Source organism: Neopelma chrysocephalum, unplaced genomic scaffold, assembly GCF_003984885.1.
Source record: "Neopelma chrysocephalum unplaced genomic scaffold, ASM398488v2 Primary Assembly neopelma1_75, whole genome shotgun sequence".
Lineage (NCBI taxonomy): Eukaryota > Metazoa > Chordata > Aves > Passeriformes > Pipridae > Neopelma > Neopelma chrysocephalum.
The window spans coordinates 8,433,143-8,457,381 of record NW_020897736.1 but is presented as its reverse complement, the minus strand read 5'-3'; the positions used below and the strand labels follow the sequence as shown (position 1 = coordinate 8,457,381).

General features: G+C 44.0%; 1 protein-coding gene across 7 annotated transcripts in view; it reads left to right on the top strand.

The window, feature by feature from the left end:
- AKAP13 (A-kinase anchoring protein 13) overlaps positions 1-24,239 on the top strand; it is a 207,136-nt gene that overhangs the window by 97,609 nt on the left and 85,288 nt on the right. For all 7 annotated transcript variants that reach the window (XM_027688140.1, XM_027688144.1, XM_027688143.1 and 4 more), the window contains exons 8-10: positions 10,459-10,648; positions 13,924-16,804; positions 21,302-21,378. In XM_027688140.1, coding sequence (XP_027543941.1) covers positions 10,459-10,648; positions 13,924-16,804; positions 21,302-21,378 — 3,148 coding nt within the window. The remainder of the gene's footprint in view (positions 1-10,458; positions 10,649-13,923; positions 16,805-21,301; positions 21,379-24,239) is intronic.

Sequence of the window (24,239 nt, the reverse complement as noted above, 5' to 3'; positions counted from 1 at the left end):
TGCACTGTTTTACAAGGAATCCTTTGGAAGATTGCAAGTTAGTTTTGAATAGCAAATGTTTGGAGATCCAGCTTTAATAGCTGAGGGTAATAAAGACAAAGAGCTTAAATAAGTCCCAAGAGGGATATTTGTATAGGAGAAAAGATGTGGTCTCTATGTGTGTTATTCTGATGCCTGGTTCTCTTAAGCTTTGTTATTAACTTTGCTTTTCTGAATTGAATTTTCAGATACTTGGAGTTTACGTTGAGTGACTCAGTGTCATGTTTTGGAGTGTGCTGTGTTGTCCACATTATCACTCACCATTTCTCCATTATGAACTGTAAATTATTATGCTTTGCATATTTGTTGGATGGAGTGTTAGAGGGCAGAAAATGTGATCTGTGTTGGTGGAGTGAGTGTATTTAAGTTTCATCTTTAAATATAGCCAATCATATGAAAATGAGGGTGAAGGGGAAGGTGCAGGATGGGATAGGACCTATACTCTAACCTTCTGCCACCCTTGCTGGTATTAATACATGGATGATGACAGTGTTACTTTTTTCTCCATCGAGTTCAACAGTCATACTGTGAAAACACAACTCTCTCACAGGCTATCTTGTAAAAATGGAACATGCAAATTCATCCTATAACTGCAGCAAAGTTCTCCAAGATGAGACTAACCATGTTACAGGCTTTACATACTGTCAAGAAGCTCAAGTTGGCCCAAACTTGATTATAGAACTCAAAGCAAATACTGCAACCTGAATGTGAGTAGAGCTGGTAATTTAAGTAGAAATGGGAAGTAAAAAAACTATTACAACAGCTATTCATGTATTGTGGAGTATATTCATGTATTCATGGTGGAGTATTTCACAACTGGCTCCAGTATTGGAATGGCAGTTCTCACTCAGTAGAATAAAAAAAGAAGAGTTCTGGGATTCCATGGAATTGCCCTGTGCCATTGCCTTTAATGGATATTGCTGGTGCAATCCATGGGATTTCTCTGACAACCTTACAGTATGTCTTTGAAAATAAGACACAAACAACTTCAGTAATGTTACCATCAAGATCCCAGCTCCTCTTCTTCTTAGTATATCCATAAACTGTTCATTATGGTTTGTTTTCCTCTTGGGCTGCTGGGTGGAAGTATAATGTATAAACATCTGACAGCCATGCCGCAAGTCCCGTGACAGCGAAACCCCTCCTATTTCCATGAGGCCCTACAAACAGAAATCTGTGGATGCTCAAAATCATAGTCCCCTCTCTCAATGGGTGAGATGGTGGTGGAGCACCCTGGTATGACCTTGGGGCTGACTGGAGCAGTAGGAGCAATGTGTGACCCTGGGCTGCAAAATGGGCACATCCTGATTCCCCAGCAGAGACTTTTACTGTGCTGAGCGTTTTCTGCAATAAGATGGGATCGAGGCTTGAAAATCCCTACTGAGAGAAGAAATACAGAGTTTCAAAATACAGAAAAGCAGACAAATTCCGTGAAGAGAGTGAGTGTCATTTATGTGCTGTCAAAACACAAAGGACACTGTACAACCTCCTTTCTGCCCTCTGCTTATGCGCACGCTGTATAATCCATGCACGCAAATTTGGCACACAGCTCGTCCCACTCAGCAAAATACAGAGCAGCAACGCATGTTAGTGAGGGCCCCTACAAAGGAGTCATTATTTTAACGAGTAATTAAACTGCACTTTGCCAAATAAATGAATGCAGCATGTTTTGTGATGCATTATCCTTGGGGGGAATTTATTGTTCTCTTTCTTGCTAATTCGCAGGACCCTGGATTTTACAATGATTCTCCCAGCCAGCATTGGGAAGGGGTGAAATTTTGCCATAATTAGGATACAATCATTAAAGAGCAGACACAAAACCTTCTCCCTTGTTGCAGTTTTGCTGTGGTTCGCCTGCAAGTAGCTTGATTCAGCTGCAGTGTAAATATTTTTCTCAGAAACTAATTACACTGGTGACATTTTGAATTTCTGTTTATCAGATGAACTTTCTCTTTTCAGCTGTCGCAGTTCTTCATGTTAAAAAAAAAAAAAAGAAAGATGCTTCCTATTTAAATTTTGTAACCCTTCAAGTATTCCTTTCTTTAGTCTTGAGCTTGTGCTCTGGTTCTTCATTGTCAGACAGGAAAAGTGCATGGGCTGGTTCTGTCAAGACCAAACTGAGGAGCTGTGATAGAGATCTTGTAGGTCACCAGAGATGGAGAGCAGGGTGCTGATAGCAGCATTCATTAATAAATATTCATACAAGTAAATAAATATTCACCACCAATAGACATTCATTGGTTGTATATCATTCCTGAGGGTGCTTGTTGTATCTTTGAAATGAAAACTGCACAGCAGATATTGTCCTGCAGTGCAAATGGAACAGGATAGTGTGGAAGGGCAGGAGTTTTATAGGGGAAAATATATATAAAGATTTATAAATTATAGTATGTATATATTATATATATATATTTAAGTATGTATATAAGTTTTTTTCTAGGAGCATTCTTATTTGCTTGCTAGCAGCTTGCTTAACAGTTTGTTGTTGTTTATTTTTTTAAATACAAATTTAAAGACAATTTTTAACTATAATTTTAATAAGTTATCTTTACTTGCATGAAAAAAACTTTGGAAACCAGGCAGTTTGCATAGCCCTCTCTGAGTTTCAGCAATTTCTGAGTGTGGTAGGAGCGAGTTCCAAAGTGAAGGGTCCTTGGTTGAAGCCTGGTGCTTGCCCAGTGTTCGAGCTGGGCAATGCTGGCTGCTCCGTGTTGGCTCTGAGGAGGCAGCACAGTTATCAAGCAGGCGGGTAGTACCGTGTGAGTACTGTGTGAGTAACTTGGCCTGTGCAGCAGGACAGCTGCAGCGTGCAGGAGTTGATGTTTTCCAACGCAGTCGGTGCAGTAACACAATCCCCCTGCCAGCTCCATGTTCTGCCGTGCTCTGCACGGCAGCGAGGAAAATGGCTCCAAGACACAGTGAGCGTGCGGGATCGCAGAGGAGTTGGAAGTGCTGCCTTGTAAAACATACAAACACTGATTTTGTTTCTGATTTCATTTCTGTCTAGTAACACTTTTTTTCTCCCCAGTGAAGCCAAATGGTTGTAGTTCCTTCACAGCTGAGAGTGATTTATGTCCCCTGAAAAAGGGAAGTGAGAGAAAGTAAAGCCCATTAAAAAAAAAAACTTCCATTTTTCTAATCGCTGCAAAGAAAAGTTTAGACTTGTAACAGCCTTGTAGTTTTTATTGTAATAATAGTTTTACTTTTGCTGGTTTCTGTGCTTATTGCTCTAAAGCATTTCTGCAGAGCTCCAGGATTGCTCTTCCTTCAAATCTCCTGGTAACGTCCAGGTGGCTCAGTCTGTGAAACTGTAAGTCAGTACAAGTTTGTATTTCCAAAACTTAACTGATTTAATTAGCACACATGAGGAATAACTCACTGGTAGCAGAAGGGTTTTGTGAATGTTTTGCAGTCTGTGATTATCACTTGCTATTGTTCTGATTTTACGTAAGTAATTGGTGAAGTCTGGGCTGTAGTCTTTGTGGTGCCTCTCAAATAAGGAAGCTTTTTCAGTGACTTTACTTTTATAGCTGAATACACTTTTCTGCTTCTCTGAGCCAGAGCTGCAAGAGGATTTTCCTTGTATGTCTTTTTTTTTTTTGCACCCCAATTTTACAGGTCCTTTAAGCAAGTGTTTAATTTCAGAAATATCCAGTTCATGTTCAGCAGAGTTTGAGCATGATCTTAAAACCAAGCGCTTCTTACAGTGCCCTGCCAGATTGGGATGGTAGTTGAAGATGGACATTTTTCACTGAAGTTTGGTGTTAGGTTGTTCCATTAAATTCAGTCTTTGCATAGGCCAAGAGCCATCTGTGGTGCAGATGCTTTCCAAAGTCGCTGCTTTCCTGGGGCTGAAAACATTGCTGTGACTTCAGTGCCAGGAGGTGGCAGCTGTGTGGGAACAGGGTGCTTGTGCCCCTGAGAATGTATAGGCTGAACCCTCCTTTCCTGTATGAACCTTGCAAGCTGAGAAGTGTGCAAAGATCTGAGTCTCCCCTTGATCCCTTCAGTTCTTCCAGTATTTATTTGGAGCATGAGCAGGACACAGCTGGGGACATGCAGGTGGCCAGAAGGTTGCCACCACACTGGCAGGTGATGCCATGCATATTTTTAATTTTATTTCAGGGTAAGCAGAATCAGGGGCTGAAAGGTTTATTGAATTAAATGTTGATGTTTCTCCATCTGTTCTTCCACCACAAACCAAGCAGCAAATCCTTTTGATTGCAGTTTGGGGTGCTGGATTTAGAGTATGGCTTGCTATGATGTGGCAGGAGAGCAGTTGACTTTGTCTCTTAAGTGCTGGCACAAGATTAACATTTAAAGGGGGATTCAAAGGTATTAAAAGGGCAAGGAAAGAGGGCTCTGATGTGTATGTGTTAAAATGATGTTTAGCTACAAAAGTGTGGAAGGAGTAGTGATCTGCAGGGTCTAGTTTTGTGGCCATGCATTGCTGAACTTTGAGATTTTCAGTTAAAACATCATCATTTGTTGAACATCGTGATTAGAAAGATGCTGAGGTGCTGTGGATTTGTTCTGACCACAGCAGAAGAGCAGACTGGGAGCTGGGGGCCAAGGAAACCTGGTGTGAATGTGATTGAGTAGGAAGAGTTTGTGTTTCTCTCCACCTACTCACCCTCATCGTGCTCCAACTTTTAGGAACTTCCTAGTGTGTCCCACATTCCCATGAAGACTTGTATTTTCATTTGTTGGCTCCCTCCTCTCCTTTGTTTTGTATGTATCCACCTCTGAATATGAAAGAGAGAGAAGGCTTTGTCCATGTGGTAGAAACAGCTTTTTACTGTCTCTGATTTCCCGCTTGGAAATTGTAGTCCTGGGAGATGATTATGGAAACAAGCCTGTGAGGATGAGAAAGAAGAGATTTAGAAGAGATTTGAAAAGATTTGGTAAGATATGAGAAGAAAATTATTTCCCCCCCTCAGCAATCCTGATCTGGAAGTGATCCCAAAAATTATAGGGGCCATAAGTGCTGGACAGCCTTGTGTGTTTGGTAAGTGATTATGACAGACAGCTCTGTTTCAGGATAAATTTAGAAAATGCAGATAAGTGGCTTCCCAGAACTGCTGGGGTTTTGGCCTCAGGCATGGGTTAGCTGGATTGGATACCCAGTTAGGATGCTCATACTTAGTCTCTGGAGCAGATTTGCTCAAAGTAGTGGCATTTATGGTGGGGACTGAAGTTTGAACAGATTATTGTAGAGGAAGATTTTGTAAACTGCTGTGTCAGAGGTCGACAAAGCGATGGCTTCATCTCTGGGTTGTGTTGCAGAGCCTGTGATCACAGTTGCTTGCAGCACATGGAGATGTTCTGCAGAGACAAGTCTTCCTTCCATATCACTTGTCCTGATCTGAGATGCTGGTTTTAGCTATAAAGAAAACACTCCTTGCTGGAGTAGTCTCCATGGCTGTACTTTTGTATTTCAAATGCAACAAATGGCATCTGTTTTCACTCTTGAGTTTATTTTGTAGATTCACCTTAAACTTCTTTTGTTTGCTGATAAGACTTCAAGTTGACACTGAGTTCTCTGTTGGACTAACAACTCCACATCCTAAGCAGGGCACCCTTCTTGTTACATAAGACTTTGAAAATAAAACAAATGGAAAAGTGCATTTAATAACAGTTACTCTTATGGAATGCAGATTGTACTTTCTGGCAAATATAGTTAATGACAGTTTGTAGCTGTATTTTTATATTTTTTTAATGTATAATTAACATTGGGACCTAAGAAATTCATGGGTTTAGGAGCACAGACCCTTTGTGGTAGGAAATACTGGACATGCTCCCTTAGGATATGTGTGCAAACAACTGTTAAGAGACCAGGCCAGCTTTTCTCTCCATAATTTGTATGGAGAGTGTTGATCAATGGACTGAAAAGTTACCATTAAATATTTTGAATCCAGTTATTAAATATTTAGTCTCATATTGAAGGGTAGGTTATACAATCCTGAATTCAGTTTGGTGTTGGAACCCACTGCAGTTTGTGAGGGGTTAGTAATTATTTCTACTTCAGATGAACTTTAACTCTTTCCTTCAATATCAAAACTATTCAAATTAGCGAACAATATGTAGAATTTTCTTATATAAGAAACGTTTTTTTCTACTTTCCTGGAGCATTTGGAACTTCTGGTTTTTTTCTTTGTCACACGATTCTAGGTGCTGGTGCTTTCAGAATAAACCCACAGCTGTTGTCAGGCTTGCAGAAAGATCCCAAGAGCTGGCAATGCTGCTGAGTTTGTTTTGTGTTTTGTTTCAGCTCAGAAATCTGAAGGAAATCCCCAGGAAATAACACCTTGAGTTCCCACACTGCATTCCTTGCCCCTTTATAAAACTGTGGGATAAATCTTCCTAATACGAGGTTTTGCTTAACTCACTGAGGCTTTTTTGTTTGTCTTCTGATCTCTTCCTCCCTCCTCTTCCTCTGCCCTCCGGTTCAAACCCGGTATCTTGGTACCGGAAGACGCGCCTGCCGCGAGCGCCGGCACCGCCGAGTTTCAAACCCTTGTTACCAAGCACAGTTCCTGCAGCTTTTGAGGGTGGGCAGAGCTTTTCACTCAGGTTTTTTTTTGTACTCCCTTCCCCAGTTATCTTCCCCTGTCTTAAAAATCTCTTGCCTGTATCTGCAGGAAGCCAGAAGCTGTGCTGTGCTGGTGCAGGCACTTTCCTCTCCCCCACGAGATGAAGAGATTCAGCACATGAGTACAGTGTGTGGCTCCTCCTTGAAAAGAGACTAGTCTAACTGGGCAATGCTGGGAGGTTTAATTAAAAAACATTACCTACTTACATCCCCCATCCCTGGAAGCGTTCAAAGCCAGCTTGGATGGGACTTGGAGCAATCTGGTCTAGTGGAAGGTGTCCCTGCCCATGTTGGAACTAGACAATCTTTAAGGTCCCTTCCAACCAAAACCATTCTGTGATTCTATGATCTATCTATCATCTTGTCTTACATGCCAGATGGGCAGGAGGTGATCCTGTGGTTTCAGCAATCTAATCAGCTCCCAGATGGAGCAGGGCATGGCCTGAGTATTTTGGAACCTTGTTTGCTTCTCCTCTCTCCGTGTTTGGGGTTGGCATCCTTCTTTGGGCCACCTTTCCACAGATAAAGGGAGGGCTGGGAAGTCTGTCCTTTGTTGCACCCAGCAATTTCCCTTCTGGGTTTGCCTCCATGGGACAGGAAAGCAGCAAGGACCAGAGCTGGAGGACTTCTTCCAGGGTTTTTTAGTGGGGTGTGGCATGGCATGGTTGGGCAGAGGGTAGAGCTAGTGAACACTCTCAGCTTTTAGTAAACACTATCTTGCTTTTTTAACCAAGATACCTTCTTCTGCAAAAGTTGGGCTTGGAGATGATTCATATGAAATTTTCAGTTCACTGCTATCTGTTACGTATTTTGATGGGAAGCTGTTGAAAAGAGAGAATGAGAAAGAATTGACCCAAGATGGTTAAATTTCATAAGAAGACAGATTTCCTTTGTTGCTGGCAAACTGCAGCAAACTGGATTTTTGTGCTGAACAGAAGCAGATTTTCAGACTTCTTGAAGGTTGGAGTTTGTATACATATTTTTGTTAATAAATCTGCAGTAAATATTTGCATATCTGTTTTTATCTCCTAGCAGACCAGCTTGGGTATGCACTTCTATACAACCAGTACAAAAATTCCAAATCTGGACAAAATAAACATCTTTCACAGCCAGGAAGTACAAAATACATAACTGCAAAGCTTTTTTTCCTGGAAGAAAGTGTGTTTTTATCATCTGTCAATAAAACCCAGGGTTTGCAGTGAGACATGCAGGAAAGGCACAAACAGTGAAGCTCAGTGTACGAAGACAAACGAGCAGAAGTGTCTTCATATGAGCTACGTGGCCTTGGAAGTGATTCCCTGAGCAACAGGAATATCTATGTGAAAACGAGTTAACACTTGCAAATCCCCATGTGTCCTCTCTGCTGCAGACCATAGTGTTGGGATGGAACAGTTTATGAAGGGGATGATATGAAGGAGTCAATAGATTGAGCCATTCATTTCCTTATTGCTTAATTTTGTATAACATAGGTGAATGCTACTAAAAATGAGAGCTTGGAGTTTGTACTTGGCTGGATGTGAGAAAGATCTTGGTTTCTCAAAAGGTTTAAAGCTTTTCTTGAAGTGTAACACAGACTGGCAGCCTGAGTATGAAAAGAAAGCACTGTCTTTGTAAGCAGAAGTGATTATTTGATCTGTCTGGGCCGTGTGAAGGTGGCGGATTGCTGGAGGGGTGAGCACACTCACGGTGTTGCAGGGGACTCTGCCTGTCATCTTGCTCCAGATTTCCAGGCTTTTGAAGTTGCTGAGGGTCCTTTGAGGCTCAGCAAGTCATGCAGGCTGCTTTGTGGGTGCTGATTTGGAGATGCCTCTAAGTGTCCTTGAAGCTGATGAGAAAGTAGAGCAGACTTATTGTGCTCAGTTCTTTTATCTGGCTGCTGTTGTCCCCATGAGTGGGTGACTGTGGGTTTTGTGCTCACTGCCTTCTTGTACTCTGAAAGTGACCCTGAGTACAGTGGTTTCTCATACATGACATCTGAAAAGAAAAATACTGCAGACAGAAATGTCTGTGTTTCCTTGATAAAGGAAGGTCATTTCTTTAGTCACTTCTAATGGCTCAGTTGACTTCAGTGCCTCTGTGGATTTATGCTAATCACCACCAGAAACTGGATGCTTCATTCTGTTTCTCTGTGGAAATATTGATTCAGCTTAAATCAAGTGTAATTCTGCTGAAGGCAATTGACTTGAATGGTGCAAGTCATAGGTTCGCTTTGTCTGAATTTCCTTTCAGATTTAACCCAAAATGAGTCACAGAAGTGAGTAGATGGTTGTACCAAGGCAGAGCAGGGATAGTCACTGCCACCACCATCGCCTGCACAGGTTTCTGTGCCATGTGATGAACTGTCTGACTGTTTCCCCACCTTGCTCTGCCCATTCCTGTTGCTGATCATGGTGTCATTTGCTCGTTATGACTTTGCTTTCTAAATTGTTTGGCATCCCAGAGAACCCTGGGGTTTGCTGGTGGGCACTTGCCCGTGAGAAAGGTTTGCAAGTTTTAAAGTAAGAAACCTGTCAGTAAAGGTGCTGAAATCTATGTGTAGTTTTACTTGGTTGATGGCATACATTTGCTGTATATGTACTTTCTTGAATTCCAAATTATTTGAAAAAAAGCACACAACTCTGCCACTTCCAGGGAAATCTGTAGCTGTGCTGCAAAGGGAGATCTGGGGATGGCTGGTCTTTGCAATGAGGAAGGGACACTGTAGAATCACGGAATAGTTTGGATTAGGAGGGACCTTTAAAGATCATCTAGTCCAACTCCCAACCCAGTTCTCAACTAGGGATAGGTCTCAGTAAATGCAACCCTGGTAAAAGGAAGACAGAAATTCCCATTTCTCACACCCTTGAGCAGGTCAGCATCATCTCTTCCTGTAACATTCCTGTTTGGCTTCATGTCTCTCCTCAGGGATGCAGGGCTTGGTGGGGTGCAGCACAAGCTGCTCTGTCTGGGATGATTAAAACAGATTTTGGGTTTCCTGAAACAGTTCTGATTCAAAATGAAATCTGTGAACCTGTTTCCTCACACCCTTGAAGGGCCAGTGTAGCTGTGCAGCTGTGCAGCTCAGTGAGACCTGAGGAATGACTGCTTTGAGTAGAAAGCTTGTGCAAAATCAGGGTTTGACGTTCAAAAAGAGACAACTCAGTAGAAATGTCTATTTCTACATTTACCTACTGAGTTATTTTTTCATTCTGATCTATAGCATCTTTTTTTCCTTTCTTTCCTTTTGATTGGTACAAAGAAAAACCATGACAGTGCTGCCGAAGAACAGCTGTCTGACAATACTGAGAACATCTTGCACAGAGGCAGTTTCACAGAGCAAGTTAAATTCATTTCAGGAGTGACAAAATTGCTATGATTTGATGGCTGTTGGGTGTTTGTGAGCTGTGTACTGGTTTTGGTGTAGAAGTTGTAGCATCTGTGTCAATCCTCGTTCCCTCCAACTTGTCCCTTTGCAGTTCTGTCTTTCAGGTGTCTGTTGTTCTTTGACAGCTGCTTTGTTAATCTCCACCTGTGATAAAGTCAATTTAAAAAGTAGTTGTTGTGCCCTTTGCTGCTAGTCTGTCATAGTCTGGGGTAAAACCCACACGTCTCTACCTGAGAAGGACCTTGTGAAATAAAGCTCGTGGCTGGCATTAACTCTAAATCACATTAATTTTCAAGACCAAGCATGCGTTGTGTATTTGTCTGTCTGGCCCTGGAGCCGGTGCTGTGCTTTGCTCGGGCCGATGATTAGATGACTGTCTAGAGTGAAGGAGAGCGTGCGTGTCCTGCCAGGCAGCATCCCCTCCTCGCCTGCTCATTAACCCACCTCTGATTTTTTATGGCAGGGAGGAGGCCAGGGAGCCGGACTCCTGGAGCACCTTGTCTCACACGGTGCACTCGGGGGACTACAGCGTGAAGCACCACCGCGGGCTCGACGTGTACCTGCTGACGGCTGAGGCCAAGGAAGGAGCGGCATCCAGCTGGGAGAGGGACATACAGCACCTCCAGATGCACATGCAGAGCCACCAGCACAAGGTAAGGAAAAGGCTGAGGTGGTGAAGGAGAAGCAGTGCTACCTGGTTGCTGCTTGGCACCTGGGGAGGGCTTTCATACGTAGGCGTCTTTCAGAGCATATTTCTTTAGGCGTTTTCTCTGGATGCCGTTATCAAGCATCCAGGTGGACATCTGCCTGTTTTCTTCCTGTTTGAGCGTGGGGAGATCTGATAAAGTTGTATTAGGCAGCAAATGTTCTCTCTCAGAAGAGCAGCAGGCTTGGAGCAGTGCAACGCCTGCTCTGTTTGGCTTTGTGGGCTCTCTCTGCTCCCACCTCCTGCCTTCTCCATTAGCTCGGGACCCGCTTGGATGGGCAGGGAAACCTCCCTGGAGACATGCTGTCCTCTGACAGCTGTTGGGCAGCTAAAGGCAGGCTCTGGAGTGAGGCTGGTTTTGTGGGCAGTGAGCACAGTGGGTATGTCTCTGTTCAGATAGAAAGTTCAGGGTCAGAGATGAGTACGAGGGGAAAGTCTCTGGGGCGGGTGATGGAGAAAATAACTATGTCCGTAACACTTCAATGTAAGATGAGCCTGCCTCACCCACAAAAGGTACGTGTCCATAGTGGTTCCTTCACTGTGCTCCTCTCAGACCCCATGGTGGTTGGACAGCAGCAGCTGTGGGGCTTTGGAAGGGCTTCCTCTCCCTGCTTCAAAGTCTCAGTTGGGATGGGAAGGCGAAACAGCAGAACACTTCTGTGCCATTTCTCAGAAACACCCTCTGTCTTGTGCAACTGCCATCACTTGTGGGTGTTCCTTCATCAGCTCATGTAGCTGCTGTTGCAGAGGTGCAAGATCTAAATAACAGGATATTTTTGTTCCTTTAACTAAGGGAGGGGAGAATTCTGAACTGAAAGCGGGCTGGGAGGATGTTCGGAGGTAGGGACCATCCTGAGCCATTTTCACCCTCCCCTTGGTACCTGAGATGTTAATTTCTCCAGATCTCAACAGGAACTGGTGGCATGAGTGGCTAGCCATGAAATCTCTTGCCCTTTCCATCAGAAGACACTAAAGCATGGCCAACATATCCAGCTCACTGCTTGTTTGCTTGTGCAAATGCCAGATGGGTACATTTTGCCTGACAATGAAACCAGAAATAGACTTTTCTTTCCACCACTGTTTTATTTCACATTTAATCTGATTTGAATTTGGAAAGCAGCCCTGTAATTATTTCATTTAGATTTATTTCGGGTCAGTTGAAAGCCAGTTGGCTTCCTTTGGTGATGGCTATATTTTTCAGGCTATCAGCAGAGTGAGGATGCTGGGGCTGCTGTGGCCCCTCCTTTTGAAAATCTTGCATGTTCCCAAGCAAGTGTCACTGTTGTCTGTGTCTGTCCATCCTGGCTGCGTGGTCTGTGTCTGTCCATCCTGGCTGGGAGCCAGAAGCATGGTGTCCATGCCCTGCTGTGGGGTTACAGCCACTAGACTCCTGGCAGAGTGTTTGCTTGCCCTTGAAAAAAGCAGCTGAAGCCTGCGGGTACCACTGCACACAGAGCACTGTGTCCCATCCCTGGTGCTACACAAGCATGGAGATGCCATGCCTCCAATGCTAACCTGTTTTGGGAAGCCTCGGGGAGCTCTGGCATAGCTGACAGCATATATGGGAGCTGGGTAGCAGGATTATTTTGCATAGGAGGGAGATTCATGGCAAACACCAGAAGTACATTTAGTGGTCCATGATTCAGTGATTCTGTGGCACTGCTCAAGGTTTGCAAACCTCAGAGCATGGAAAGAGAAGTAAACACAATATCCTCGAGGTAGCAGTGATGATTTTAGCCACTATTTGTATATGCAGTACCCAGAAGTTCCCTGTGATGCATCAGTTAACATATTGGCCACTTAATTACTCAGGGTGTTTTAGCTGACATTTTTGGTATGAAGTTTGCTTTCTCTGAGAAATCTTAAACAAAATTTGCAGGGAGCTGTTTAAGTTAGACTTCTAGGACACATGCATTTTTTTGAAATATTTTTACAAAGAAATGCAAAAAAACCCCTCAGATTTCACATAGTTCATTAGAGTTTTGTGTTTGTGGAGAGTCACAGGCACTTAGCAAGAAACCAGTGTGACCTCAGAAAGTTTATGGTGCAAAGCCCCAAGCAAACCAAGGGAGGTCTGTGGGGTGTACGTTGAGGGATTGGGGTTGCTCATTAATTTAATAAACCACTTCTTCTAAGATGTGAACATTGATGTATTCTCTTCTGCAGAGAAGAGAATATGAAAGGAGCTATTGAAACAGGCGGTTCTTTTTAAGTAAAGGTTTGATTGTATCAAACTATAAAAGCTTGACAAAGCAGATGCTCTGGAAGGAAAATGCAGATTAGAGGGGAATTGAATATGTTGCTACTGTTCCATGATAATGCATGTATTAATTTTAATAGCATGTCATCATTTTGAAATTTTTATTTCCAGTTAGGAAATAAATTTCAGATATTTAATTATGCCTGCAATTCTCAGGAATAGATTAGATGATTAGTTCAGTCCTAGGAGCAGTGGTGTGTTTGGACAGTGTCAGCCAATGCCCAAGTCTGAAGTAGCATTTCCACCCATGTAGAGAAAATTGAGCAATGCTGGGGAGCAGTATCTGGCAGGGATCTGAGGTTGCTCTTAAACAGCATTTGCTTTAAAGCCCTTTGGGACTATGCTGATATATATTTGCATTATTTGGTAGACTGAATTCTGCTGTTTACTGATCTTGAATTTAAGTGCACTCAAGAAATATGACAACAACTGCTTGAAGAGCAATTACCAAGATTACAGTTCATCTCAGTGGTGGCAGATGGTGTAGCAAGGGGGTAGAGGGACAAATTTCAGCTTCGGGGTGTTCAATCTGACTGTTAGGAAAAAATTCTTCATGGAAGGGTGGTGTGGCATGGGAACAGATTGCCCAGAGAGGCTGTGGGTACTCTATCACTGGAAGTTTTGGGGACTTGGCAAGATAAAGTCATGGTTGACCTGATGTTGCATTGGCAGCAGTCCAGCCTCAGGCAGGTGGTTGGAGTAGATGACCTTCAGATGCTCTTTTCAACAAATGCTTCTGTCATTCTAATAATTTCGGTATTACCTTTTACCAAAACCAACATGTAAAATACTCACTGAAGTATATTTGTAACTCTGTCCTGGATGACACCAGGTAGAGGTACAGAGGGAGTCATATGGAATAGGATTGTGTAGATATAGATCTTGCACATAATGGAGACAGGGTAATTGTGTGACAGAGTAAAGTAATACTTTCTTTTTTGTGTGTGTGTGTCTTGTTACAGAGTTCAAGGCAGCAGACAGAGCCTGTACTGGGGGATTCTGGAGACAGTTGTGCTAAAGGAGCAGAGCCAGATCGTCACCTGACCACTACCTCTCAGAGCCTTGAAGAAATGGCAAGAGAAGAAAGGCAGGAAAATCCATCTGATCTGGGTCACCTGGACTTTAGGCAGCTCTCAGACCAAACCCAACAGGAGGAGAAATGCATCAGCAGGAGTTTGGGAACTTTAAATGATGCACCCAATAACTTGGTTAGCCTGGGGGATGGAAACAGCCCAGAGTCATTCTATGAAAGTAAAAACACAGAGATATTGTGTAAAAAGGAAGAGGTGGGGCCAACCTCTGCTGAAGGCTCTGGGACTGTATCAGATGAGAAGGAATGCACCGTGAGCTCATGTGCAAGTGTAAACGGTGCTGTAAATCTTCCATCCTCTGGAAATACAAATGAGGCAGCTGGAATGACATCTGCTGGAGTTGTTCTGGATCAAGCTGGCTTGGGCAGCACAGATATTGCCCATCAGGAAGTGCAAGGTGCCGAGGAGTGTGCAGCTGGCAGTGCTGCTGCTGTGGTTGCAGCTGCAGGTGAAGCCCCAGCTTCCTCGGAGGGCCTGGATGTGGTTATGGGCCAGACTGAATGCAGGAACTGTGCCGGGGCCGCTGAGAGGGCTGCGGGCCAGCAGCAGGGAGAGGATGGGATGGCAGAGGCGGGCGAGAGGACTGCAAACCTGGAAGAGGAATCTCCAGCTAAGGAGGAGTCAGCCAGTGCTGCTCAGCCCTTACTCAGTGGTTTTAATGGCACTGAGTGTTCGGATGGGGAGGATGCAAACACGGGAGTGGCACCGGCGTGGGATGGTACAAATGCAGATGGTGGCACTGGCGATGTCTCTGTTGACCTTTGCAAGACTGGCGATAACAAAGAGACTGGATCATGCACTGCTCAGGTAGACGGTGACTTTGTAGAAAGCCAAGGCAATGCCTGTGTCACAGCAAGTCAGGATGTCACTGCGAGTGCTGGAGAAGCACTACCAGCAGTGAATGGAGTGAAGGTTCCTGCATGTGCATCCAAACCTGATCCTGGTTCGGAGATCCATGGCAGCGGTAAGAGCGGGGAGCGAGAAAGGCGGGTGGAAGAGGGTTGCACAGATGGAAAATCCAGCTTACCCTCACTGGAAGGCAGTGTGGAAACTGATGGCCCTGATGCTGGACCTGAAAGCAGTGGTGTTGGTGGATCTAATGGAAGCGGTGCAGAAGCTGAGCATTGCCAGGAGAGCAGTGAGATCACTGACCATGGGGCTGAAGCAATGGAGAGTGAAAAGGAGCCAGTAGGAACTGATACCAGCAGCCCCAGAGATGGAGGAAGTGTAAATTCTGCAGGTCAGGAAGTTGATGGCTGTTGCCTTTCTGCTGCTCAGACTGGCATTAAAGATGAAATGGGCAACAGCTTCAAACCAATCACTGCTCAGGAGAGCGAACATGAGCCTGCATCGCTCCCTCCAGAGGACATGAGCACAGGCCTGGCAGAGAAGGAGCCTGCCCAGACTGAAGCAGAGAGAGTGGAAAGTGCCGCAGAGCAGGAGGGGCTGAACAATGAGGTGCAATCGCCTGCTCCCCTGCCCAGAGGAGAGGGACCGGCTGTGAGTCAGGAGGGAGATGCTGCAGTGGCACCTCCTGGGCAGGAGGCAGCTCTGCAAGGTAATGACCCTGGATTAGTGCCATGTGCCAATGGTGGTGACTGTGCCAAGGATAATTTAATGGGCACACCCTCTGCAATTCATAATGAGGACTCTAAACAAAACCAGGAAGCAGTGGCGGCGGGGGCAGACTCGGCAGAGCTCTCCTGGCAGCACGGCGGGGAGCATGGCGGGGTAGCTGCCGGCAGGCCCGGGGACCGTGCTGGGGATGAGGGCTCCCTGGAGCAGGGCCTCTCTCAGGCTGAAGGAGGCAAAGCTGAGCCTGAGTGGGAGGCTCATGCGAATGGCAAGGAGCAGGTTTTGTCAGAGGAACTTCCTGCTGCTGTTGTGAAATCCTCTACCTGCAGTCTCGGGGGGCCTGTGGTGGGCAGCAGCAATGTGGATGCTGGGCTGAAAGGGACAGTCCAACCTGAAGAAGCGTGGAAGGCCGGAGCAGTGGCCGCAGGAGAAGGCACCATGCATGGACCTGCATCAGCAGATGAGTCACTGGGTGCGGAGAGTGACCCCTGTCTGAATGCAGGGCTGAACCAAGAACATGATCCCAGTCAGACCCTACAACGAATCTCCCTGCACAGCAGCACCTCTGAGTTAAAGGACACCTCAGAAATGGGAGCCCCGAGTGATGCCTGTGAGGGTAAGGAAGTACTGAGGCCGGTGACAATGACCCCTGTTGCAGCATATCCGCAGGAGCAGGAGGACACGGAGAGCGTGCTTCCCCGGGCAGCACTCCAGCCCATCGCAGAGGAGCCCACGTGTGACAGCGACTCCAGCACCGACACCGTTTGTCCGGCTGGCGAGAGTGATGCTGGTCCTGTTGGGAAAGCAGCTCAAGGGGAGGCCTTGGATGAGTGCGATGGAAAGCAAAGCCAAGCTGTACCTGAATTGCCCTTCTCACCATGTTCCTGCCATTTACCTGCTGTTGAGTCACTGGAAAATGTTGGAGTAAAGAGTTTGGTATCGGCAGACGATGGCTCCTCTCTGGATAAAGTTCCTAAAATGGTAAAAAGTTTCGATGCAGTGGTTTTTGCAGCAGAGATACCTTGTTCCTCTGAATTACCAGCCCCAGAAAAAGGGGTGCTCGAGCCCCAGGCTGCAGTGGATGTTGGAGTCAGCCTTAATGGAGAAATGGATTTAAGTTCCTCAACAAAGAAGAAGAATGTCAGTCTGGCAGTGCAAGGAGCTGAGCCTGTTACAGGTAGGAAAAATCAGTTGGTTTCCTACTTTTTAGATTTTCTTTGTAGGCGTGCCTCTAGCATCTCATCAGCAAAGGAAGTAAGAGCTGTAGGCCTGCGCTGCAGAGGAAGTGTAGGTGTTTGGGGTTTTTCTTCTGAGAAAGGAAAAATTTGAAATTACATGTAAAAACTTCCAGTTCAAATGCATGTTGCTGGGCTGGCAGTGGAGGTAAGAACAGGACATCATCTCCTTTGAATTTGTACAGAAGAATTTCTAGCACATGAATCCTCCCTGAAGAAGGAATGAATGGGAGGAAGCTATTTGGATTACTTTATCTTCAAGTTAGATGCTTTCATCTGGGCATGAGGGTTTAGTTCCTTAGTGCTATTCCCTCCCCTTTATTTTTGCTAACATGAGGGTACAACGGGGATCTCCTGCGTTTTCTTTGCTTGTCTACTTGAAACAGCTGCAAATGTCCCTCTGAACTGCCCAAAGCTGTTTCCTAATTGGCGGCATTAGGTCATTTAAAAAAGCCAGCGAGCCCTACCCCCACCCCCTTTTCCGGGCTTCGTAGCTTTTTTTGTCGGGCAGAGCAGCCGGTGGTGCTTTCCAGTGCATTTAAGCAGTACTGGAACTCGGATGATGAGTTTTTCCTGCTGCTGTCGGCTGGGAAGCGGAACGGGCGTTCCCCGGGGATGAGTGTGATGGGAGAGAGCGGTGGGACTTGGGGACAGCTCAGACGCCTGGTGCCCGTGCAACAGGAGCTAATAGAAAACATCACCAGGTAACTCCAAAAAGGGAAACAAAGGGGTAAATTGAATAACAACAAGAAAAAAAGGGGGTTTGTTACTCCAGACTGGAATTAAATGATAGGTGAATTTGGTACTGAAGCATGGAGCTAATCTGATCTTCATATTCCACCTGTTCAGGCAGCTGTTAAATGGAAGCAGCTGAACTTTTTCAGTTGCCATTTTTTTTCTCTGCTGTGAGAAAATGCTACAGTGCCTCTTGCTTTCCCGTCACTGAACAAACAAACAAACAAAACATTTAAACAATTTTTTAAAAGTCTGCTATGATATAACATATGACACAACAAATGAAGTTGTGACGTTATAAGGCTGTTTCACTGTTTTAATGCTGGGAGCTGGTTTTTTTTTGACTTAATGCAATATGGGAAGACGGCAGAGGGTTTGTTCTGATACATGATGGCAGAATAACTGGGGGCAGGAGAAAGGATTGGGGGGCTCAATGGTGGGTCCAGCAAATCTGTTTTTCATTGAGTTCAGGATTTTTAGGACACTTATGTGTCAAGGGATAACCAGTAACTATGAGTCAGGAGATCACTAGTAAATAAGTAGAAAGATTTAAAAGTGGATTCAAAAGCCATTTTCAGAAGGAACCTGTTTTAGTGCTGTGTTGGTTTAACAGTTCAATAGGATGGGAGTGGCTGTAACTCAATACCTGGCAGGGCTTCTTTTTCCGGGGAACCTGCAGCTCTTCTGGCTCCCTCTGTACAGTCCAGGTCCTTATCTGTGGTTGGATTCTTGGAGACATGACGTTGTCTAGACGAGATTTTAGAAGGAAAAGGGACTAGACAGTCCAATAAGAAAGTAGCTAAAGTAGGAAAGTGATGTAAAGCCATCATTCTGTGTTAGAATATGGAAAGGGGGGGGGAAAAGGAAGTGATCCTGTTACTGATTTAAGATATGTAAGGATTTAGGTCTAAAAGGTCTTGGAATACAATGATCTGACCTCTCCTTAAGCAAAAACTGTTTATTTGCAATGAGATGCTGCACAGAGCAAAATTTCAGCTGTAATACTGTCTCTTGAAATACTTCAGGATTCTTTTGAAGCAAAATGTTAGGGAAGTGCAAATAAAATATTGAATTAAAGCAGAGACAAGCAGCTGCTATGAATCCAAGCTTGCTATTTGAAATGTTTCTGAAACTCACCTCCTATAAAGCAGCATCTAGAACTCTTATATGGCAGTAAATCAAGAGAACTGATTTATTGTTTATTATTATTACTGTGTACATTCTTCATGTTGATGTCTAGCCTTGGGTAGCACATTTTGTGTATGATTTCAGTGGTAGCCTTCAATTCTTCTTTGCTGTGCCAGTGCTGGGCAGTTTTCCCTGCAGGCTGGGTTTGTACAGAGGATTTTGTGTCCATGACAGAGTCGTCAGTGCACACAATGAATCACATCTTTTTTCGATGGAATACAATAAAGCCTTCCCAAGGGAAGTGTAGGTCATGAGGCCATTTCTCAGAAACACGTGTAGTCAGAGGATTTTATTGTCATGGTAACTTATCAGAGATGTGATCAGCTGATAATTGCTGTTGCCATTACTCCAAATCATTGAGCTCTTTAATTTTTTTATTTATATCGTGAAGCTGCTCCCAAATATACACCTGTTTATCTCATTGCCTCTGCTTAGCTTCCACCTACTCCCAAAGCAAAAACTTCAAAAGGCTAATTTTCTTATCCAGACAAATATCTAGTGACTGGTCACAATACTGAAGGAAGGTAATTAAGGTAGAAGATCCTGCTTTCCTAAGGCATCTCCTCATGCTGTTGGCTTTAGACTCAGAGCTGCATTGCAGCTGAGTAATGGGTTCTGCGAGCACATTTTTTGCAAGTCAGGCAGGTAGATACTACTCATTAAAAAAGAAGGGAGTTAGGATACGAAATCATACCACAGTAGCCTGGCTGGGTGAGAAGAGAAGAAATGGCATGAATTTATGCTGACAAAACACCTTGGAGTAGTTGCAGTTTCTTGGCAGAAACCAAACCTGGCAAGGTTAGATTGTACGGTTGGGGTTTGTCATCTCAAATTAACAAATACTTAATTACTGCTCCGTAGCTTTTCTCCTGGGAGAAATATCCCCAGCGTATCTCCTGTAGATCTCAGCATTTCAAAACATTCATTGACAGATAGAAGTATATCACCTTATTTTGAACTTTACCAGTCTTCACCTCATACTTATAAGTGGCATTTTCCCTATGAAAAAGCACTTAGTATTTCCTTCTCCTGTTAGAGTGGCAGGATGAACAGGTAACAAATGTCACTAATGATACCCCATGTGTAATTAGGTGCTGTACGCCCAGAGACCTCTGTGACAGCATTATAGAGCTTTTCCTTTGAGATACTTTTCTTAATAGAAGTTTAGGAAGAAGTGGCAGAGTACAAAAAGTTGTTCTCTTGAATTTCATCCTGAGGGCACGTGTTTGTCCTCCAGTTCTTAGCCAGCACGGGGTATCACTACACCACTTGCTTCTCCCATCCTAAGTGCACTAAATGTTTCTTCCTTGAATGTTCTGTCCTTGGACCAATATCTCAACCATCACGACATTGCTGTGATGCCGAGCAAATGGCACTCAACAGAAATTTGTTGCATTACCTCTGATTTTTGAGTCTGCCCACAGACTCATCCAGTTGAGACAAAATCATTGCAAAACCAGATAGTCCCAAAAACCAAGGGTAGATTTAAAGCCAGTGGAAAACCATTGGTGACAGTTGTTACGGCAACTTCCCCATGAAGATGGGAAGCTTCTCTTGCTAAATCCCTGCACGGTAAACTCACTGCAAACACATGTCACCCTTAAGAAGGCGTTGTCATCCATCCAGTGTTTGTTTTTAGTAGAAATGAGAGAGGGAGCAGGATTAGAGGGGGGTTTAGTCCTGACACAACCACTCTCCATCTGGTTGACTTTGGTCAAATCGCTTCACTCCTCTAAAAGTGTCCTGTGTGTCGTGAGAATCACTAGCTTAGGGTTGAAAGCGAATTAGGATGTTGATTTCATGCCAGGAAAAGGTAAGCTGGGGGAACCCCTGGGGAATGGTGACTAATGAAAGTTTTGTTGGGCAGAGAAAGCAGCTGGGACATGATATTTGTATGACTGCGGTGGTGACACCATCGTGGGAGCATGAGGAAGGAGATAATCAACTGGGACTTTGTAAACTCCAGCAGCAAAAGGGTTTGCCTTCCTAGTCCAGAGGTGTGATTGTCATGCTTAAGGCAGTGGAGGTGGGATGAATTTTTGCAGCTTGTAGATTATATTTTTTTTCAACACTTAAAATACCTGTTGAGAGAAGGCAAGGCTGGTTTCTTGAGTTATCTTCAGGTTATGGTAAGAAGAAAAACAGCAAAAATTTTACTTCTTTATCTAGACGAATTGGAGCCAAAAAAATACATGGGCAAATACATGCAGATGTGCTTGGCCTCACCTTCAGTTTTTCAGGAGTTTTACCCTATGCTTGCTGCTGTTTCATAGTTTCCTTCAGTCACAGACACGAAAAGTTGTTAAAACTAATAACAACCAAGGAGGAAAGTCAGGAATGAAACCAGATGTTGGAAGTCAAATGGACTTGTTGAAGGGGTTTAAATGGACTTGTTGCAGGGGTTTGGGCATCGGGTTTTCTTTTCATTTTTGGCGGGGTTTTTTGAGTCTGTTTTGAGTAAACAGAAAAATACTAGTAGCACTGAAAGGACCTTTGTGGACCCTCTGTTTTCACAGGGAAGCTGGAAATGAAAACTGAGGACGAGGTGGATTTTCTGAAGGACGGCACCGAGAGCGCAGCCTGCGAGGTAGCGGTGAGTGCACGTGTTGTCACCTTGTCTCTTGTTGTGCTGTTTAAAGACACGCCACCGCTGCTGTAACCAGCAACCAAACCTGCTGGTTTCCTTTCTGTACCCTCTGCTGAACAGCATCCATCACCATGACGTTGTTTTAGCCTTTTAAAAATAGTCTGGGCTTTTTTAGACCTTGCATTTTCAACCGCTGGATTAAGCCACATTTTTGTTTTCTCAGTGAATGACAGAGAGACTGAGCCAAGAGGTTGCTTGTGGGGTGGGGTTGTACCAAGATTTGTGTATGATTTGACAAAAGCCATGTCCTGGAATGCACTTGGGGTTGGTGATGCTGTGTGGGGGCCAGCAGCACCTTCAAGGTCCCTGCACCAGCTGCTGCCTGCGTGGTCCTGGAGAGTCTCTCCGTCCTTTCCTGTGCTTTGTCCTTCCGCAGAGTTTTTGGCAGAAGGAACCGTGGCTGCAGTGAATGTTGGTGTGTGCACAGACTCCGAGGTCTAAAGGCATCATTAGCTGGGAGTGTTAGTGCCTCAGCTGGAAGAAAAATGAGTAATAGGAGGACATATAGGGATCAAATGTGGGGTGAAAGCCAATATTGTTCATGTCGGTGAAACAGTATAAAAAGGTCATGCCAAGAATCAGGAATCTGTTGGTATTGCTTTTATTACTTGTGCTTTGCCGTATTTAAGGAGTGTCTGTGATTAAAAAAGGTGTGTATTGTGTTTGACATGAACAGAATTTTGATTTAAAGCATCCCTAATACATATTCTGCTTTGTCAAGAGCTGTGTTTTCTTGGTCTGACCTTTCCTAGCTGGATTTGCATTTGCTGATATATTTTATGTATGGTTTCTTGTACCTGAAAAAGTGTTTTGTAAATGCTAAATTGCTGTCAGCCTATGTTGGTGCACGTTGCCTTTGAGCAGCTGTGTTTGTGTGTTCCCCTACCATTATGAAGCTGTTAAAAGAGAAAACACTATGGGGATGAGTTCACGCTGCAGGGTGGAGCTCCAAAAATCTTTGCTCATCATGCAGTAAAGCTCTTTGAGCAGCAGAACAGTCTTGCCAAAGCCTGTAATAAAATCAGGTTTATTATGTTTTTAACAAGTTAAGGCTTAATTTCTGTAGCTGTTTGCTCAGTGAGTTAGCCAGGGACTAGAGAAAATAACTTTCCAAGCTAAAATTTGTACTGTCTGATAAGGAAGTCTGTCATTAGTGGAATAAGTGAGTGTGAAGATGCTGCTGATTTTTTTATTTTTACTGACCCCTTATTAAAGGTATTCCTGACCAATACTTTGGAATCTGGTAGCGAATTAAGATATCTTTAGAAAATGCAAATTAGGACATTGCCTTTTCCTTTCAAACAGACATAAAAGAAACTTATTGCATTTGTCTTCCATTTTGCATGTTTTACGGGCATTTTGATTTTTGTGTGTGTGCTTTCTTCTCCCTCTCCCTCCCGCCTCGTCAAACACCTCTTTAGAAATCTGGCTTTTCCGAGGCAGGAATGGGAGTGCCAGGGGAATGGAAAGTTTGCTGCAGGACTGACAGGGTTTCCTGTTGCTAAGTTCAACAGAAACAAAATAACAACTGCACTATATTAAGGTCATTTGAAAAGAAAAAAAAAAAGGAGTGGAGGGCTTATAAATAGAGCTCAGTTCACACGTGTAGGCTGGGCCGGAGCTGGCCGGTGAGAGCCATCGCACAGTGTGCATCTGCTGCCACGTCCTGTCTCTGCTTTATTTAGTGCTGGCTCTTTTTGTAGCCAGCAGTCTTTCAGGTGCTTATTGCCTTCTTATTACAGAGCCATTTTGTGGTTAGTAAAAGTGGTTTTCTTAACTTGTTGCAAATAGAAATGTTGTTGGTTGCACCTGGTCAGGAGCTGCAGGTATTTTGCAGTCTCACCAGTGCTCTAGGCAGCTTTGGATCTTGGGAACTGCATTAACTCCTGTTTTGTGGGGTTTATGAGAACTTTGCACAATGTGGAAAGCTTTTCAGATGCACAAGTTATGGAAAAAAATATTTTGAAGTCTAAAAAGTGCAACTTGTATAGTACAGTCAGGCTGAGGGACAGTAGCTTGAGCACATGGGGAAGAGAAGGGGGAAAACTCCTGAGTTGGTTTCTGAAGAATTAAAAATTGTGAAGAGTTTTTAGAATTAGCTGTATTCATGATGCCAGTATTACACATATAGTACAAGCTCTCACACTTTCCCCTGTAGTTGTTTCAGAAGACTCTGCCTGAGAGAGACTCTTGTGCTGAAAAATGTTTAGGAAAATAATAGTCTGTGGGGTTATAAGCACTGAAGAGAAAATAATGGAAAAATATTTTTTCCAATTAAAATGAGATTTTAAAGTGTGTTTCTTAAATTACCAGAATGATTTCTCAGAGGTTGTATCTGTTCAGCTCTAGAAACTCAGTAACCAGAACTTCCTAAACTCCTTTCAAAGTAGGCTGTGGGTGCTCATCCTGCCAGACTTCCCTGGTCCTTATCTTCCTGCTTAGTTTGGGAGTCTTGAGTAGAGCTGGGATAATCACTTGATGTGATCTATTAAAACCAGAGGTTAGCAATTTTTTTTTAAATTTGATAATTCTTAACTCTGATGAGAAATTTGGTTTGACTTCTGCATACTGTGATACTAAAATAATTTAAAATGGTGCCTGGTGGCTCCAGCAGTATAAAAGTAAAGCAACAGTTTGAAATAAACTGTATCCTGATGTGCTTCTCTCGTGTTGATCCCAGAAATTGGTTGTGATTCATTATTTGCTAAATCTTTGTCTTCACGTGGCAGGATGGATAAGGTTTCACTGCTGGGTTCATCCAATGGCTTCGGTTGTCTAAGCCTGTGAGTGAGAAAGTGTAGCTGGCT